Source organism: Anopheles funestus, chromosome 2RL (genome assembly GCF_943734845.2).
Source record: "Anopheles funestus chromosome 2RL, idAnoFuneDA-416_04, whole genome shotgun sequence".
Taxonomy (NCBI): domain Eukaryota; kingdom Metazoa; phylum Arthropoda; class Insecta; order Diptera; family Culicidae; genus Anopheles; species Anopheles funestus.
This window is the reverse complement of record NC_064598.1, coordinates 70,620,578-70,638,406: the sequence shown is the minus strand read 5'-3', so window position 1 is coordinate 70,638,406 and position 17,829 is coordinate 70,620,578. Positions and strand designations below refer to the sequence as shown.

General features: G+C 39.9%; 1 protein-coding gene across 1 annotated transcript in view; it reads right to left on the bottom strand.

Moving 5' to 3' along the window:
* The window catches only part of LOC125762465 (mucin-5AC), a 130,269-nt gene extending 114,161 nt beyond the window's left edge, over positions 1–16,108 (bottom strand). The window contains exon 1 of the mRNA XM_049424575.1: positions 14,981–16,108. Within this exon, the coding sequence (XP_049280532.1) occupies positions 14,981–15,038 (58 nt within the window). The 5' untranslated portion in view covers positions 15,039–16,108. The remainder of the gene's footprint in view (positions 1–14,980) is intronic.
* Between the last annotated feature and the right edge of the window lie 1,721 nt (positions 16,109–17,829).

Sequence of the window (17,829 nt, the reverse complement as noted above, 5' to 3'; positions counted from 1 at the left end):
ATGCACTTTTCACATTACCTACATGTAAGCATTTCCCAGAATTCACAAACAGACACATAAAACGCTATTCCACAAACATGACAAACATGATAAACATTCCACGAATGCACAAACAGACGCTATTCCTTAAGGTAATTCTTCTGTTACACTGAATCACCAGAACTCCAACTATTGCGTGGAGGTTATTTTGCTAAGCACAAAATTTAATTCCTCAAGGTTTTTAGATACTCATTTACAGATACACGCACGAAAGTACTTCACCAGCACTTCCCACTTCATTGAAGGAATGCAGACTCTTGCCGAAGGGAATAGCAATTAGGGAAAATAGGTTAGAAATTGCAAACGCCAACGTCCAACCGATTCGGAGAGCCGGTGGCAGAAGGAGTAGATTCACTTTCAGCATCAAGTTGGTTTGCTTCAGCTAGGGCAAACTCTAGCGCACCGTTGGAGTCCAGTTGTCCCGCTGCCCTCGATATCGCCGGTGAGGAAATTGAAAATGGAATTTACTCATCCTCAATTTACTAGAGGACTCACTGTTTTATGTTGATATTAGGATTAAAAGTACTTCGATAAACGATAAACGATAACTCCGGGCAATCGAAAATTTGAGGCAAAATAGGAACGCTCCGTATTTATAATAACATCATATTATCAATTAAACTTTGTTGGTTTCAGTGTTCCACTTAAAATTGCCGCATAGCATCATCTCAAATGATACGCCAACGTACAGACTTATCTCTTCATGTCCACGGACCATTTCCACAACCTTTTCCGTTCCAGTAAGCAGTAACACACCTCATCTTCAGCCGGTATGTTGCTCATCTCTTCCAATTTAATCTCATGCTCGTTGCTCCGGTGCACCGTGTTAAGATTGCGGCACAAACGCTGTCCGATTTGTGCCCATCGCTACAACCCTCCATCCCTGCGCCAGTCACGGCGAAGCAGCGCGCGCTTGCAAACGTTCACATTTTCTGTAACACAACGATGGTATGCTTCAATCAGGACTGGTTTCGAACCTGTCATCGGGCGACCATCGATGGAAAGGCAAACTGTTTTTTCCCTCTCTCTCTCTCTCGGTCTCTATGTGCCTCAAGTAATGTGTTTCGTGAAAACCCGGTTCAATTTCTAATTTTGTTTTGCAAGTGTTGGTTCGATTAGCTGGTGATGCTGCAGCACGGATAGCATGGCTCACCAACACCGGCGGTTCGTGTGCCACTAGGTGCGTCAAAATTGCGACCCAACTGGCACCTGACATACGGGGGGTTAATGCGACAAATATGCTAATGGTGATTGTGTGGGTATTATTTGTTCGACAAAGTGGCTGCAAACGATCTTTGGTGCACGGGGGATGTTGTTTTGTTTGGCAGATCGCAAACCGAGGATCGCCTGTTTCATAAAAGTTTGTCGCATAAATTTGTAACAATGACAAACAGCAAATGAAAACTGCACCCATTATGAACAAATCGTAGCTGGCATTCAAAAGAAAATGTTGTTCAAAATAGAATACAAGACACTGGTTTGTTAAGTTTGTAAAAAAAATTGCAAACTTCCATTTTTTATTTGTATGAAAAAGTAAATGTATACAATTTATAACATTTTGTTTTTTTTCTTCAAGGAAACTTTCATCTTCTGCGCCTAATTTCATGCCCGTCCTACTGTGTTACGATTCCTTCATGTCATCCCAAATCAATTTGTATTCGCTTCCTGTTTTTTCCCCGATCTGCAAACCAATTGATCGATGGAAAAAATATTTTTTTGTTGTCCGCTCGCTTCATCAAGCTTAAGATGAAGATATTTTTGGACAGCACTTTTAATTTTGGGGAAAGCAATGTTTTTGGCCAACTTGATCGATCGGAAGCGATGAAAATTGGCACATGATCAGCAACATTTCCACAACGCCCCACTGTAGTAAAAGGCGAACCAAGCCTCAATGCGTCTAATCATCGCTCCAGATCAGTTTAACGATCCTGGGAAACATTTATCTACCGGCAGGAGGTACGCTGTTGTTGCTCATTTTAAACATTTGAGTCATTGTCCACTTGAGATGATTTTTTTTGTGGGATTTGGACCGACAACCCTTCAAAGCGAAATAGTTAGCTTCCGATAATATCCGCCGTATAATTGACTACGGTTAAGTAAAATGTGGCAGTTTGGCGAAAGGTTTTTTTTGGGTGATTGGTTTCCCCTTGATGCGCGTGAGATGATAATAGATATTTGTGGCAGAACTTATCCACCTGGTCTGGGCGAAAGCTGGTACAATTAAGGATGACTTTGTTCGAGCAGTGAGCGGCATATCGAATGTCCAGGATTTTCGAGACTCGTTTCGTTTGCTTGTGTGTGCCCGGTTTCGAAGAGTAAAATGCAGCTTAAAAACAACATAACGATGTGGTTCGAAACTTTCTTACAAGAGGGCAAAGCAAAATCATAAACGTACCGTACGGATCATCGTACAACACACCCGGAACAAGCCGACAACTTCGACGGCCACGGTCATGTGTGAAAGTTTGTTTCGTCTCTGTGTGCTTTTTTTTGTTTTGTTTGGCACGGTACTGCGCGTCAACGTTTTTCACCATCGTCACAAACGATACATTTGTGTTATTATTTAATGCTTTACTTTTGCGAACCTGTCCTTCCCCAAATTGGACGCGTTCGTTCGGAACGGTACAGGCAATAACCAAAAACAAAAAAAAAGTGTGAGTGCGTAGTAAAAGAGGAACACTTTTTTTTTGTGTGTGTATCCGTATTGTAAAACGGTGACGACGGGCACAGCAGCCCGATTTATGTGACGAGATGGTGAGTTTTCGCTTTTCGCGTTCATTGTTCGTTTAATTGAACTTGATTTTCAGGTTCACTTTCGTTTTCAAAGTCGTTTGATGGGTTTTTATTTTCGTTCAAGGAAGGGAATGGAAGGTTTAGGGAAGTTTTAGGCGCGGGTGCAGCAAGGTGAAAAAGTATCATCCATTTGTTTGTCCTCGGGACATCCATAACCGGTCGCGTAGGGGAAGCAACATAAGATTTGGAGGAATGGAAAACTGGTCGGAGCAGTTTGGTCGTACAGGCGAACGAAGGAAATTTCGCCGCAGTTTGCACATTTGGGATCAATTTTGTGCGGATCAGGAAGATAATCGGAGGTGTTATTGACTGGAACTAACAATAAAATAGCAAAGCTTTCACAAAACTAAAATCACTTTAGAAATATTTAATGAAGCAGAACTTGACAGAGAAATTTTCTGTCGGAGAAGTTCAAGTCTCTTTGTCCATCTGAATCTACATATTTTTCCCCAATATATAAGTGAAAATGATATCCCATAATTTTTATTCAATCACACAAATTATACAAAATTTTAAAAATTATAACAAAATAACAAGATTTACTATCGCAATAGATCGCTATTATAATAAATGATTTACAATTATAATGTCCATGCACCGTATCATTATTTCCTCACAGTTAAGGATATCTAAAAAGTGTGCATTACATACTTTCCGTTTACTTATTTCCCTTCGCTGTTTACCACATTCCGGCCACTCGTGAGCAGTTAATAAAGATAGCATCGTGTTAATGGTTCCGACAGCTCGAAATTGAAACACTTTCCTGCAGACCATTTCCTGCCCTTTGGTGAGCTGCAAGGAAACCTTTCCTCTTGCCATGGATCCGTTTTGGGCACTTTCCCCACACATACAAACACCGGGGTACAATATTTCCACTCTGGCACCAAACCCGCACGTGCCTAACCGTTTGTATTCATTAGTATAAATAGTTTCACATTGTTCTGTCGAAGCAGCGCGCAACGGACATCATAAAAACAACGGCTATGTTCGACATTTCCGTACCGGCTGCCGTATTGCGTTTCATGCGCGAATGTTACCGTCTGGCGCTTAGAGGGTAGTGAGTGACTGGGTACCAACTTTGGGAAAAAACTCAAACTGTATGCATCTAATCGCTTGAAAAATGCAGGTTAAACATTTCCCTACATTCGGGGGTTCGTCGCTTAATGAGGAAATGGTGTTTGCTACTTAACACATTAATTAAATAAGTGCACTAGAAAGCGTGCGTTTTCAATTTAGACACCTCATTAAAAGATATTGTCCTCGGATTATTTTGGTTTTATTTTTTTATGTGTGTTGTTTGTTTGTTTTCGCTACTTATTTCTAATTTACTTAAAGACAACTGATTCTTCGATACAAGAAGGCCGTTCTAATCTAACCAATAAATAAAAACAACCGATACAATTGCTTGTACGATAAAATTTATTCCATTTCTCAAGATCCAAGATCAAGAAACAAGATCCAAAAAGTACGAAAATCTACTACAAAAACTTCAACTTGAACATAATCCAGAAATGTTTCCAGTTCAACTCAAACATTTTGTAACTCAACAAAAAACTCACATGGAATTGCACAACCACTACCCATCTATCGGTTATAAAATGAAACATCATGCTCACTAAACGATGCACACGGATTCCGGAAAAGCAGTGTTGTGGGCTGGACATGGAGAAAATGGGAAAATTGTTTTCCACCCCAGTACCGGCATATCGTAGGGAAATTAAACAACCTAATCATCTCCGGTTAAGGTCTACCGATGGTTCGGAAGGAGGAGAACCCACTACGCCTTCCCCCGGTTGAGCCGGTCTATGGAGCTGTGGGGGTTGGTTTCTCGGAATCGTTTTGATGTTTTTTTCTCTCGTTGCTGTATTGCCCTTCTCATTAACGATGCACGAATTTCTCCGCTCGTACAAAGCTCTCCACACGTGAAGATGACGGCGGCAGCGTCTTCCACACTTACACCGCCAAATAATAATTGGAAAGGCCCGCAAGCGCATAATATACAATTATTTCGTTATGTTGAAAACATCACTACTACCATTACCGATTGGTCAGACTTGTTGTCAGAGAGTTGTGAAAAATAAATATGGCATATGATGAAGAATTGAGTTTGAAAATTTGAAATAAGCTTTTTAATGTTTGTCTTGTCGAGAAGACGTAAACATTTTTTTTTAAAGGTTGATATTAAGTGTTAGGTTTGATAAAAACTGTTGCGAATTTGTTAACAGATGTAGTGCTACTCTTCAACATCCTTACACTCAGTGCGAATCATCATCAAACTATCACCGTCCTTGAGCATCCGATTTCCTTTTGCTTTCATGTTGACCTTTGCATTTCTGCTCCTACCCGAAACGACAGCCAACACACCGAAGATGGTGAACAATTTTTCATGTCCTACCGCACGATCTTCGCGACATTGACCTTGCCCGGATGGTTGGTAAACGAGGAACGGGATCGCTTCAACCGCTCTCAGGAGACAAACAAACCTCCACAACCGGGCAGTGTCCCGAGCGGGAACCCAAAGAAATGCAAGAGAAATGCATCCCCATACCCCACCCGGGGAGTCCCAACGCCTCACCCACTTCAGGCGTGGTAAAAAGTAAATAGTAAAACTCCCAAAACCGGTTACCCGACTCAACCGATCATTATCTCGGGCGGATGCGCGCACACGAACCGGGTGTTACCGGGGGATGACGTCGCAGAAAGCATCGTCGACATCTCCCATCGCAAAACGGTGCATTGCACCGCTTCGGTATGGGATGAGCAGTGAGAGAGAGAGAGACGCGAGGGACAACAAACAAACGGTACTCAACGATATACCAAACAAAAGCCCCACGGTAAAGCCGACGATGATCATGGCACGCGAAAACGCGATCGTACGAGAGAAAGGGAAAATTTCTTAACGGCTCACCATAACAGCGAACCCTGCTCAATAGATGAACTCGATCTTTTTCCTCCATCCGTTTTGGCGCATCTCTGAAGCATCATCATCGCGCAACACGAACAAGACACGAACCCGATCCGGTATCGTAAACCAATCGATTGATCATCGAGCTTTTGGTGAAGAAAACACTACCAGCATAAAATATGCTAATGCCAGTCGGTGCCTCTTCTTCCACCGAAATGACACGGCCTAACGGTAGTTTAACAGGCAATTAAGCGTCGAATTTATGACCCAAACCCCCGGCGGCGAAAAGTTTATCATAATAGAGGGTGATCGAAAACTTTGAAGTTCCGTTTCCTTCCGGATACAGTTTTCCCACTCATTCTTTCATTTTGTATTTGTTTCTTATCTTTTCTATCGGCTACCAGATGTTTGATGGATCGTTTTGAAAAGGCGGGAGGAAATTTTTCCTCATTTAACGTTGGGAAAAATTTTGGCTGCCAGGCATCAATTCGATGGTAATCATAACGATTAAGATATGTTTTTTTGTTAAAACCAATTTTGTTAATAAATTGGACATATTTTCTCAGCTTATAATGGCATTAATTTTGAAATCGAAATAGAAAGTGTCCCTCAAATGATGAATGATTTATAAATATTTCTACAAGACGATTTTTTTTTCAATCAAAACCGGCTGGCGTGAAAAGTGTATCGAAGCTTTACACTTTCACGAAATTTAAATTAACCCACACGCGATAAACCATCGTGGTAGGATAAATTATACCCCAATTGATCCCAATCATCCCGCCATTGCTCCGGTTGCGCTTAACACACATTATTCGGTGAGAAAAAGGCAAAACTCTGGGCCAGTTTTTCCTCTCAATACAAAAACATAAAAAAAACAAAACAAACCCCGTTTACTTGCCGGGAAACTGTGTGAACGAACCATTTCTCAATTCACTAAATAATTACCACCTCTAATGACAAACCGACGGTTCACAACGTTCCAGACGCCTAGCGCTTGTTACTGCTCAGCGATGAGAATTGGGAAATTCGGTTGTTTGCTGGTGTTTGTTTTTGCAGCATTTTTTTGTTGTTGTTTGCGGCGCCGAAGGTGGTGGAAATTTTTCACAACAACCCTCCCCATGACTAGCGCTATCGGTTTCCATTCTTTAGTTATGCTCTGTACGAAAAGGGCACTTGCCACTGGGTTTTTTTGGGAGCTGATAGATAATCGTGCATATTCTCACGATCTGATGTGGATAGACGAATGGATAGTACTTGTTGTTACCAGTAGCAGTTACATTTTAAAAACAGAGTTTATTGAAATGCAATAATTGTTACAGAGATGACAAATAATAGTTCTCTAGCTATTAACACTCGAACTACCAGACCAGTCATATTGACTGGAACGCTTCATTTTCATCACATTATTTTTAGGGGTTAAACAATTGTAACGTTGTTGAAACTCGAGTTTTACATAGATATTCAATTGTAAAATCTCCAATAAACAATAAAATGTACTTCAACTCTTCTAAATTGTTTAAAAAATAACCACGAACGAAAAACGCTTAAAACGCTTAGTAGTTCTAGTGTTAATCTAGAAGAATTTTGATCCAGATATGGTTACGAAGCTCCAAATGTTAACAGATTTGTGAGTATAATGCATTTTTAAGCATTTTTTTGTGAACTAAATTCGAAAAATGCATTACAATTTACGCTTTCAGAAGCTTAATACTAAATAGTGAAAAGTAAAAACTAAATTCAAAACAAATTTAAATTATTTGCAGTTGTATGCATTCAGATACATGTCTTTCATATCCCTTCGAATTGTACTAGAGTCTAAAAATGCAAAGAATGTCTTAAAACAAGAAAAGACCCAAGTGAAACTTCCTTTCCACCACGACTTCGATCACCGTAATAAAACTTGACCGGCTGTTGATGGTCAAACACTTCTCGGGCACATGTTTCGAACCCTACAACTTGGATCGAGATGTCGTAAAATGTAGCTCGTTTTACACCGTTAAAACCATGTACCTGAATGTGTAACACTTTACGACTGGAATCACGCTACCACAACGGCCGACAACGGTAACTACATCTCAGTCGCAAAATGTCGCAACACGGAATTGTGTGCCACTAACAACGGTCAGAGTGGAAACGATCACTAACATGGTAGAAAACAATTGATAAATTAGATTTCCGTCCCACAATCCTTCAGAAGCGGTGTATTTTTTCCTAAACCAAAAGCATTTTTTTGCAAATCTTAAGCTTATTAGCGAGGTGCTCATATTAAGTAGATTCAAATTGATATTTCTCACAAGAGTCGATACCCCGTAGCGCTACCTCAAGGGCTTCAGGCGGGCAAAAGTTTAACACCGCTGCATTAGCGATCATCCAACACATCAACGAAATTTCTGCTAATATTTGACTTGAGTGCCGAAACCAAATCTTCCGGTCCTGACGATGGTTTTTCGCTTATTCGGTCAATTTTTGCATTCGCCATCGTTGTGGTTTTGCGGTCGGTCTGAACCATTTCAGCGGATTAGCCAATCCGTGATAAGCTTGTAAGGTCGAACCAAATCTGGAGCTCTACCTCAGCCTAGCCAGCACGGACAGTTCCGTTCGGTACATGGACTTTTACATCCCAACCCTTTCCTTCCTGGGTTCCCGGCAAGGGAGGTTGGGTCTCTGCTCCGGCAGTCCCCTTACATGGCAGTTTCAACTTTCATTTTTCTCGCTCTCTACCGGGCTGAATTTTAGCTTGTTGTGTGTGTGCTGTTTGTATGCAGTGATTATCATCCACCAGCCTTCAGTTTGGACAGTGAATGAGCGAGTATGAGGTTGATTTACCAAGGTCAGCCACAAAATTGGGTACACGGGTAGCCGGGTGGGTCGTCTGGCTATCGTCTGCGGTACAAGGTGGAGATGAAAAAAAAACGAGAGCAACTACTTGTTTGACAGCAAGTGGTTTAAATCTGTATCAAATAAGTTCATAGCGTAGCAAATTCAATAACATGTATGGGAAACGATATTTCATGGTGAATGACTTTGGTAGCTTCCGTTGTGTATTGAAAATCTAATATTTGAAAGGATTTTCGATAGCTTAAATGATGCAATTAATCAACGTGACATAAATAAAAGTAAATATTTAGTAATTACTATTTCCTGGATAATTTTTTTTTTCGTTTTTTGATTGCTTTGATTTGATTTGATTTTTGATTCTCGCTTTTTTGAGTTTAAAATGCAATCAATTTTTGATTTTTTATTGCATTTTTATAGATTTGTTTTGCGTTTTAGCAGTTTTTGCAACAATAAAACAGTTATATTTTTCAATATCAAAGTAATTTGAGTTAGAAGGACTCTTAATGAAGGAATCAATCAAAAATAATAAATATCGACAGCTTTCATCCCTTTTCTAATACTCAAAACGATACTTTCCTCCGCTTATTATGATCATTTATCTTTTCTTTACACTTTTCTCGCCTCTTCACTTGTCAACATCGTAGCAAAATAACAGCATGACCAATTACATCCCTTAAGCACTCAGGTTTCATCCATCGTTGGCTGTGTTGACGATGTTTGTCTTCAAACAGTTTACGGTTTTTTGTCCAACCGGTTTCCATCCATTGCACCACATAGATATATTGTTTCAAACCATCCATCCACTCCTGTGTGCTCGATTGTTTCGTGGCTTCTGTTTGTTTTTGTTTGTAGTTGCCAAAGTACCCAAGGTAAAGTCCTGTCTCTCGTATGAAAGACGAAATAATGATAATTAAGTTAAATATTGCTACTAGTATAGAAGCTGAAAATCCTTCACACAAAAATTTCCTACCGGTGACGGGGCACAGTGGCATTTCGGCACTTGCTTGAGGTGAAAATTAATATCAATTTAAAACTTCTCCGCGAAAGATGTTCGGCCAATGGATTACCGTTTGGCAGAAGAAATTTAAATTTTGAACACATAGTGAAGCTTATTTTTCTATTTACGGTGCGTTATGAGATAATTATGGTACTTATGTGGTGAGGTTCGCAAAAGCCATTTGGTTTGTTAACTCGAAGCACATCATGATCGTTTTGTGGAGATTTTTTTCCGTTTTCCTGCCTTTCCATCCCGTCATCGTCATTCGACGATCGATTGTTCGTTTTAATTTCGGTTGCATATGATTTGGGGGAAATAAATGAGTGTTGTGAGGAAGTTTGGAATTTTTGTGTTTCTTTTTTCTTCACCTTACACACATTAATAACCTGACGGGATGTGCGCCCGATCGATCGTTACGCTAATTGTAGGCGTGTTGTGAGGTAATGTAATGGTTTTCGTTTTGTGGTTCCCCCGGAAACAATGCCAACCGGTCGTTTTTGTGGGTGGCAGCCAACTGGGCTGCCCTAATCGATCGCGCACAGCCACATAAAGTTTGCTAATATTTCTTTAGATGTCTTTCCACCAAAAACTGCACCCTTAAATCAACAGTTTGTTCTTCCTCATATTGCTACCATTATGTAACGCAATGTAACGGTTGTGGTATCAGTCGCGAATGAAAGTAAAAAAGCGAAAAGCTCACCTCAAACGCTACAGGTGGTACAGTGGTAAAGTCATATGCCAAAACCACCCCATAATGTACACTCGGGGTGGTAACGTCAACAATGGGACACAATGCTTGCAAAACGCAAAAGGAAACAAAACCCTACCATCCGTCACGACCGGCTGGAGAAAGTTATGGGCGCTTTTTGGAGTTGGTGGTGGCCGTGCTCCAACATGAAAATGAAGTGAAGCTAACAACGCGTGCCGTGCGCTTGGTGACATTGCCATTCCTTTGGACGATTGGAAATTGTGACGGAACTCTCTTTGATGAACTTCGGCAAGCGAATCGCGGTGGCACGTGTCCCCATGGAAGGGCAGTGTCGTTACAGTTCGGTTGACGGTTTTTTCAAGCTAGTCTTGGCGCATGATGTAACCGTGGTGGCACGTCAACAAAACTTGATTGCAAACATTTCTTGACCATTGTCAGCGTTATGTTTCAATCGACCTAAATTTTCCACCTTAATTGATTGATCATTACAAATCTATGATTCTGTTTGTGGACCGTTTTGTAACGATCATTGCGCACAATTAGTCACTGGAAGGTGCATAGTTAGTTTGGCTTGGTTGGGCTATTGTTTAACAAGGGCTGTTTCGTTAATGACGGATTTATTATTTTTATTTTTAACGAATAATATGGAACTATCAGTATGATTATATCATAAAAACAATCAATATGCTGTACGTAGCATTAAATTGTGAATATTTTAATCTAATTTCTACATTGACTTAAAAGGTTTATTATTTTTAAAACAAAATTAAAAAAAATGAAATTATTTCATTAGGTGGTTTTTAATATATATTTCAAATTATTTTTAAACAAAAATGTTCCATTTCATTAGCAAAAAAACATAAAATTTGTTCAAACAAAAAAACAAACTTCCGCTGTCGGGAAGAAAGAAGTAAATTGCAAACAATAAAATTCCGCAAAATTATTCACGCCATTGACGGACTGTTGGCGCTTGATGCTACCGCATTTGTGCTTCTATTCTCCTTTATTCCAAAGGAGTGCTCCATCTTAGAGCGAGACTAAGCACAGTAGTAAATGGACATTAACTCACCATCAAATAGCTCCCGGGCAACTTGGGCATCCAACACAGGTAGCGTGTTAAAACCGCATCATTAGTATTGCGAATAGAAGCTCGAGTCCGAGAATGAATGTGTGCACACTTTGTGCAAGCTCGGCGATCAAGTTTCCCGGTTGCATTTTCCCAAATGAAGGCCTCAAGCTGACCACAGAAGCAATGGAAAAAAGCAACTGAACGCCCACTGGTTCGGTATGGTAAAACAGACAGTAACATAATGCCACCGAACCGAGTGAACGGAAGACGCTGAAAATGGGCTTTTCCATTTGTCAATAGAAAAATTCAATGCAATAGAAGAATTTGGTACGGGGTTTGGGTACAACGCCTTTTTTGTGTATGCAAACCATTCATTCAAGTAAGTCGGTTCCTTTCCATCTATTCCATTATGTTGTTTGTGGTTTTTTTTTCTGTGGCAAAATTTAGTTTTTGCAACTATTTGTTTGTTACATTCTAGTTGAATTCAGCTGTAGCAGTTTGTATTTGCAGGAGAATAAGACATTTCTTTTTTAAAGCCATCTCTTTGTATGCTTTTTGCTTCCCGTGGTTGTGTTGTGGGTAGAAAAACGATCTCGAAAATACAAACCCAACAGAGTTGCCAAGTTTTCCTACATTTTCACCCCTCACTACGAAACCATTACAGGTGCATATGCATTTTCCATACATCGATCCGTTTGTGGTAGGGAATTACTTCTGTATTTTTACCTGCTTTCTTTCTATTTTTTCCTCTCAACTCTGACGAGGCAAATGATGCAAACTGCAGAGAAACATGCATAAGCATATTGTGCCACCCATACACATATGGCGTAGATTGGAACCAACAACGCAAAAAAAAACGAACCACCCGCCAAAGAAACAACGCCGACGTTGTTAGGGGTTTGTTTTCCCCATTTTGTTGCACCAAGAAATGTTTGTCTTGTACCAAAGGATGGTGCCAGGGTATGTGGCCGCAAAGGGGACGGTGGGGGGCGGAAAACTCCACTCACATCTTACTACATTGTCCACGGTTTTGTGGTAGAAGTGTGTGGAAACGCTCGAAACACAATCGATCACATGAGAAATGTGGAATGGAAAAGCACCCTTGCTGTAGGTAAACACCCACCCACTACAATAGGGGGTTGTGATTTGAGGGGAAAAGAGGGTAATAAAAATAGGGTTGGTAGGGAAGTACATCGAACAGTCCAAAATGTTCCCAACCACACAACTAACTGAGAAACGTTTGTCAACTCTCCGCCCCGGAAATCGATCCAGGGAAGGTAGTTTTACCTTTTTGCTACATTTTTCTCCCTTCGAGCGATCGCGATCGTAGGGTGGTTTTACTCTTTAGGTGGGCGTGTGTTTAGTTTTTTCTAATCTCGAATGAACTACATTTAATGTCACCTTCCTTTCCTTTTCTTTCGGCGACAGACGCGATTGAGTCATGACATTCGATGTGTTCCAAATAAATCGACCAAACTGGTACACGCCACCAGGGGAAGCATATGGATAGGGGTTTGACTCCAATTCCTCCTACGTGTGCGCTTCGCATAAACGAATGTGGTACACGCAATGCCGACATTCCTCGATCGTATTATTGCACGTTTGACGATATATTGGAAGATGAACTTACTACATTAGGACTTTCTCAACACAAAGTCACTATACGATTGGAATAAATGCACGATTTATTTCACTTGTTCAACTCATTTTGTTTATCAAAAGTAACACGTTTTATAATCACAAATTACCAATGTTGTTTAAGGTTTTAAACTGCTCGAATCTTCAACTGTTAAAAGACATTAAAATAAACTCTTACAACTCAAGGCACAATTCTTAGATATTAAATACAAAATCCGCACACATTAAATTGCACCATGCTTTGGTATCTTAATTGGCTAAAAAAAGCATCATCGACCTCGTTCAAGACCATTACCTCTGGTACATTTGGTGCAAGAAAACTTGATTCATTCATTGCGCACAAACACTAAGATAGCTAACATAGTGCCGACTAGTGCAGAATTCCATCCAATATGATCACATTCTGTGTCACGCCAACAGTAGCTACCGTGACAGAAGTGATGAGATGTTTCAATAGGTGGGGAAAAAAAAACAAAAATACACACACATTCGCGAACGTTTTATGTTGACCGATGCTGCGCGGTCCAGCTCAAGGACTCGGACCCCTGCTTGTGGATCGCGAAACCATACTGACCAAATTCGGAAGCACGAATGAAGTGTGCCCGCGAAAACACGGACCGTGCATTTTAATGTCGAATGTTTCAGTGGAGTTCGATGTTATGAAGTAGATTTAATTACTGTGGCAATGTTTTACTGTGAAGTGTAGAGAATATTTAATCTGCTTATTTCTTTGGAGGAATGTAGCTAAATATTAATATCCTTAAATGCGGAGAGTTGTGTCAATAAGAATGTAACACATTATATTCCTCATCATCGTTTAACGTTGTTTCTATATGTTTTTCATATCTTTTGTGATTTATGGAGCAACTTCACATTAATCACATTAATTATCTCTCACTATTATAAGTAAATCAACACCATCCAATTACAACAATACGTGCTTGAATATACAACACTGCGTGCTTCAACCACACTACACCACCTCACCATATCACTCGCTCACATGTTTTCACTAGATTGATTTATTTCTACTGCAATCCATCCTCCACATTTTCGAGGGTCCTCTTCGTCGTAAAACATGTTGTTATATTAATGTTATCTTTTTTTTTCTCTTCCCCCAGATACGTCGTTTTGTTTGCACTTGTCCAATCGACCCTGGGGCTACCAGCAATTATTGGTGAGCGCATCAAAAATCGTAAATAATTGTCCCCAAAATAAGCTGCGTCAACAAGATACTCGAAGTTCAAGTTCACCATTATCGTGAGCGGGTAACGGGGACAGCAGTGGTTGTTAACACAGGTTAAGAGTTGGTTTGCCAAAAAAAAGGAAACTCTTTGAAACGTTTGCCGTAAAAAAAGTGAAAGGATATTGCTTTTGATGGTGAGTTTTTATCGAATTGTCTTTAAGGTTAAATGTTGGCTATATTAATATGAAGTTATTAGCGTATCCCAACATATATTTTTAAAAATTATGTTATAATGTCTTTATGAGGAAAAACTTAACTTTTTTCATATATATATTTTTTTAATTAGGACGGCTTGAACTAATTTTTTTTTTCATATATTTGCAGTATAGTCTTTTGGTTTAAAAAATAATAATAAAAAGATTTGTTTTCAAATAGTTAAGAAATAGAATTACTTCTTTCGATATCATATATCATTCAAAACTTAGTTTCACAAGTTCAAAGAATAATCATAACAATAGTTGTATTATATCCAACAATTAGAACCATATTCTGTCCATATAAAACACAAATTAACTTCACAGAAATATTTTATCTTAGTGGAAATATTTTTTATTTAAATACGAAGTAGAAATAAAAACACAAAATTGTTTCAAACAATACAACCCAATTTAAATCGGAACAAATGTATATGTACTATGAATGGATGCAATATTTTTAGCTGTGGCTTTAAAAATTTTAGCTTTGGATTTCATATTTTCTTATTTTCTACTTTGATGTTAACGTTCTGCAAATTTTTCACATACCTTCATTGAGCAGCAAAATAATGCTGACAATCCAGAGCATTCCAAATTTGAACTCCATCGTGGATTTGTGTGTAGTTGTTGAGTGGGAAAAAACAGGAAACAAATAGTTGCAGAGAAAATACAAAACTAAAGCTCGCACACACTTCACTAAACTCCTTTTGTCGGTGCCATATAGAAGGGACGACACGTGCAGAGACAATTTTTAGCTTCCCGTTTTCTCAATACAAAAGCCCTTTTCCTATTTTTCGCGCTATCGTTTACCACACTTTCCGTCTGGTGCTTCTGTTTCACAGAGTTTCAATGCTGGTTGGCCGCGTTCGGTACAACGATACAACCACACTGCCGCTTTCTGTTCGATCACTTTCGAACGAAATCGAAATGCACTTCAGCTGCGGCCTTAGATTGGGTATTTGAAAAAATATTCGGCACAAATTTTTCCTGCTCGCACGCTGATGGTTTGCACAACGCACTACACAATGCACACGTTCACCTAAGCACACATACAGCCGTACACACACGCACACACGCACAAGTATACACTCACTAACCCGAAATTCCTTGCATCCACCCGAAAGCAATAGAAGGCTGTTAAATTCGTTTCCTTGCGGCGAAAAACCAAATCGATATTTTTTCTTTCTTTCTTCTTTCTGCCTTTCGCTATTTCTTTCGCGATCACCCGAAACGAAAACGCGATCGTGCAATCGCAAATAGAGAAGGAAAAATGGAGCACTGTTTACTTAGGTCTTCGTCGTTTTCGAAACACTCGTCGAATCTTGGGCAATCTTCACGCAGGAATATTCTTGGAATCGACTTGGTGTCTCTTGGTCGAAAAGGGATCCTTTTCCCGTTTCTGGTTCGGCGATATGGTTTTTCCAGGCAGCTTTGAAGCGCCCAAAAGTGTTTCTAGCACGCGCACTGCACGCCAAAAACTGTACGATCTTCTTTCTCTCGCCTTTTTTGTTGTTAGCTACCTTGCTGCGCTGCTGCTAAGGTTTGCACGAACGCACGCACGGAACACGGGACAGAAGGAAAAACGACCCCTTAAGACACGCCGCTCCAGTGCTTCTCTAGCGAGCACTTCTCTTAAACTAATTTCATTATTGGCAGTAAATTTGCTGCATCGCTTTGCTGTGGCCACTTTTTGCGCTGCCACACAGTCGCCCATGAGCACCCCGAAAACGTGACTTCGGCAAAGCAGTACCGAACGATCACGATCTTGCGTCGATTCATGCGCCAGTAAGACGATCATCGGCACTCAAAAAGCTCCACATTGAAGTCTCTTAAGTCTTCAAGTGTGTAGTAGATTCATTTCCACTATGTATGGATCGCAGCATGATCGTGCGAATGAGTGTTCACTCGAATCGATGGAGGGAACACGCTGTGGTGAGTTTGCGATGAACACTCACACGAAAGCTTCTGCGAATCGATGCGAACGCGAAGAAAACCCTCCCCTAGAGCTGAAGGTCGCCGTGGTGAAAAAGAAAGCTTCCTCCCCTTCTTCTCAACTGCTCACTGGTACAATTCACCCACCATTTTATGGGTAGGGGGTTCCGTCTACCGACTACACCAACGGGTAGGGCAAAGAAACTGTAGCACGATCGCGTTTCGTTTTCGCTTTCAATGCACTAGTAAACCATTTCGCGGCACCGATACCTTCTGCACCGAACGGGCACGTCGGTCACGAAACGGGAGTTGAGGTGAAAAACGATTACTTGTCCGTCCGTCCGTCCTTGCCTTGAATCTGGCCGAAGGGGAAGTGAACCGTTTTTTTAAAATCGTAACACTTACCGCGCTGTCGAAAGGCAAAAATGGAACGGCCGGTTAGCATTGGTATTAAATTTAGTTTTAGCGCAGGAAGAGTGTAAGGTGGAAGAAAAGCAAAAGTGAAAAATTTGTCACCACCATCGACCAGGTTCCGCGATTGCGCAATACATGACGGGTCAGATCGAATGTATGCAAGCATGAATTTGATCGTGATTTCTATGCACAAATAATTTGAATGCTTTTACTGCTTTCGGCGAATGTATTTTTTGATCGGTATTTATCCAAAATGGAAAAAATGGTTATCGATACAAATGCACTATTGGGTTAATATTAGTATGTTAAGAGTGCGTGGTTATGTAAATTTTAATACTATCGATCTTTTTTTTTGATATAGACAGTTTTAAACACTAAGTTAAAAATAGAACAGTCTCATGTCCAATCATCTTTTGATACATGATCAATTTAACACTAGAACTACTGGACCAGTCATTTTGACTGGAACGATCCATTTTCATCACATTATTTTTTTGGGGTTCAGCAATGCTAAGGTAGTTGAACCATGAATTGTACATATATAGTCTATAGTATAGACTATAGACATTGCTCTTCAATAAGCAGTAAAATATACTCCAACGCTTCGAAATTGTGTAATAATAAACCACGTACGAAAAACGCTTAAAACGCTTTGTAGTGCAAGTGTTAAACAACAACAAAATCGTCAAATTAATGAAAATTAATTTTCATTAATTAGCTCAGTTTTGCGGACCGATCCACTCATAAATCTATTGGAATTTAATGTAATAAAAAAAGTATTTCAATATAATTTATTCTACATTTTTCACGACTGATTTTAATGATACTAGCGTTTGAAAGTTCCTTCTTCTAGCTGGCAAAACTTATGCAGCTTTTTTCTCCTGGACTACACAAAGTATGTCCTAAAGTTGAAAAAAGTTTTCTAAAATCTATGCATCAATATCAAAATACATATTAGGTCTGTTGTAAAGGAGGATTTAAACTTAACAGCCCGAAAATCTTTTTTTTACTTCAGAGCTGAAAATGATATGCAGAGACATCAGAATCCAAAA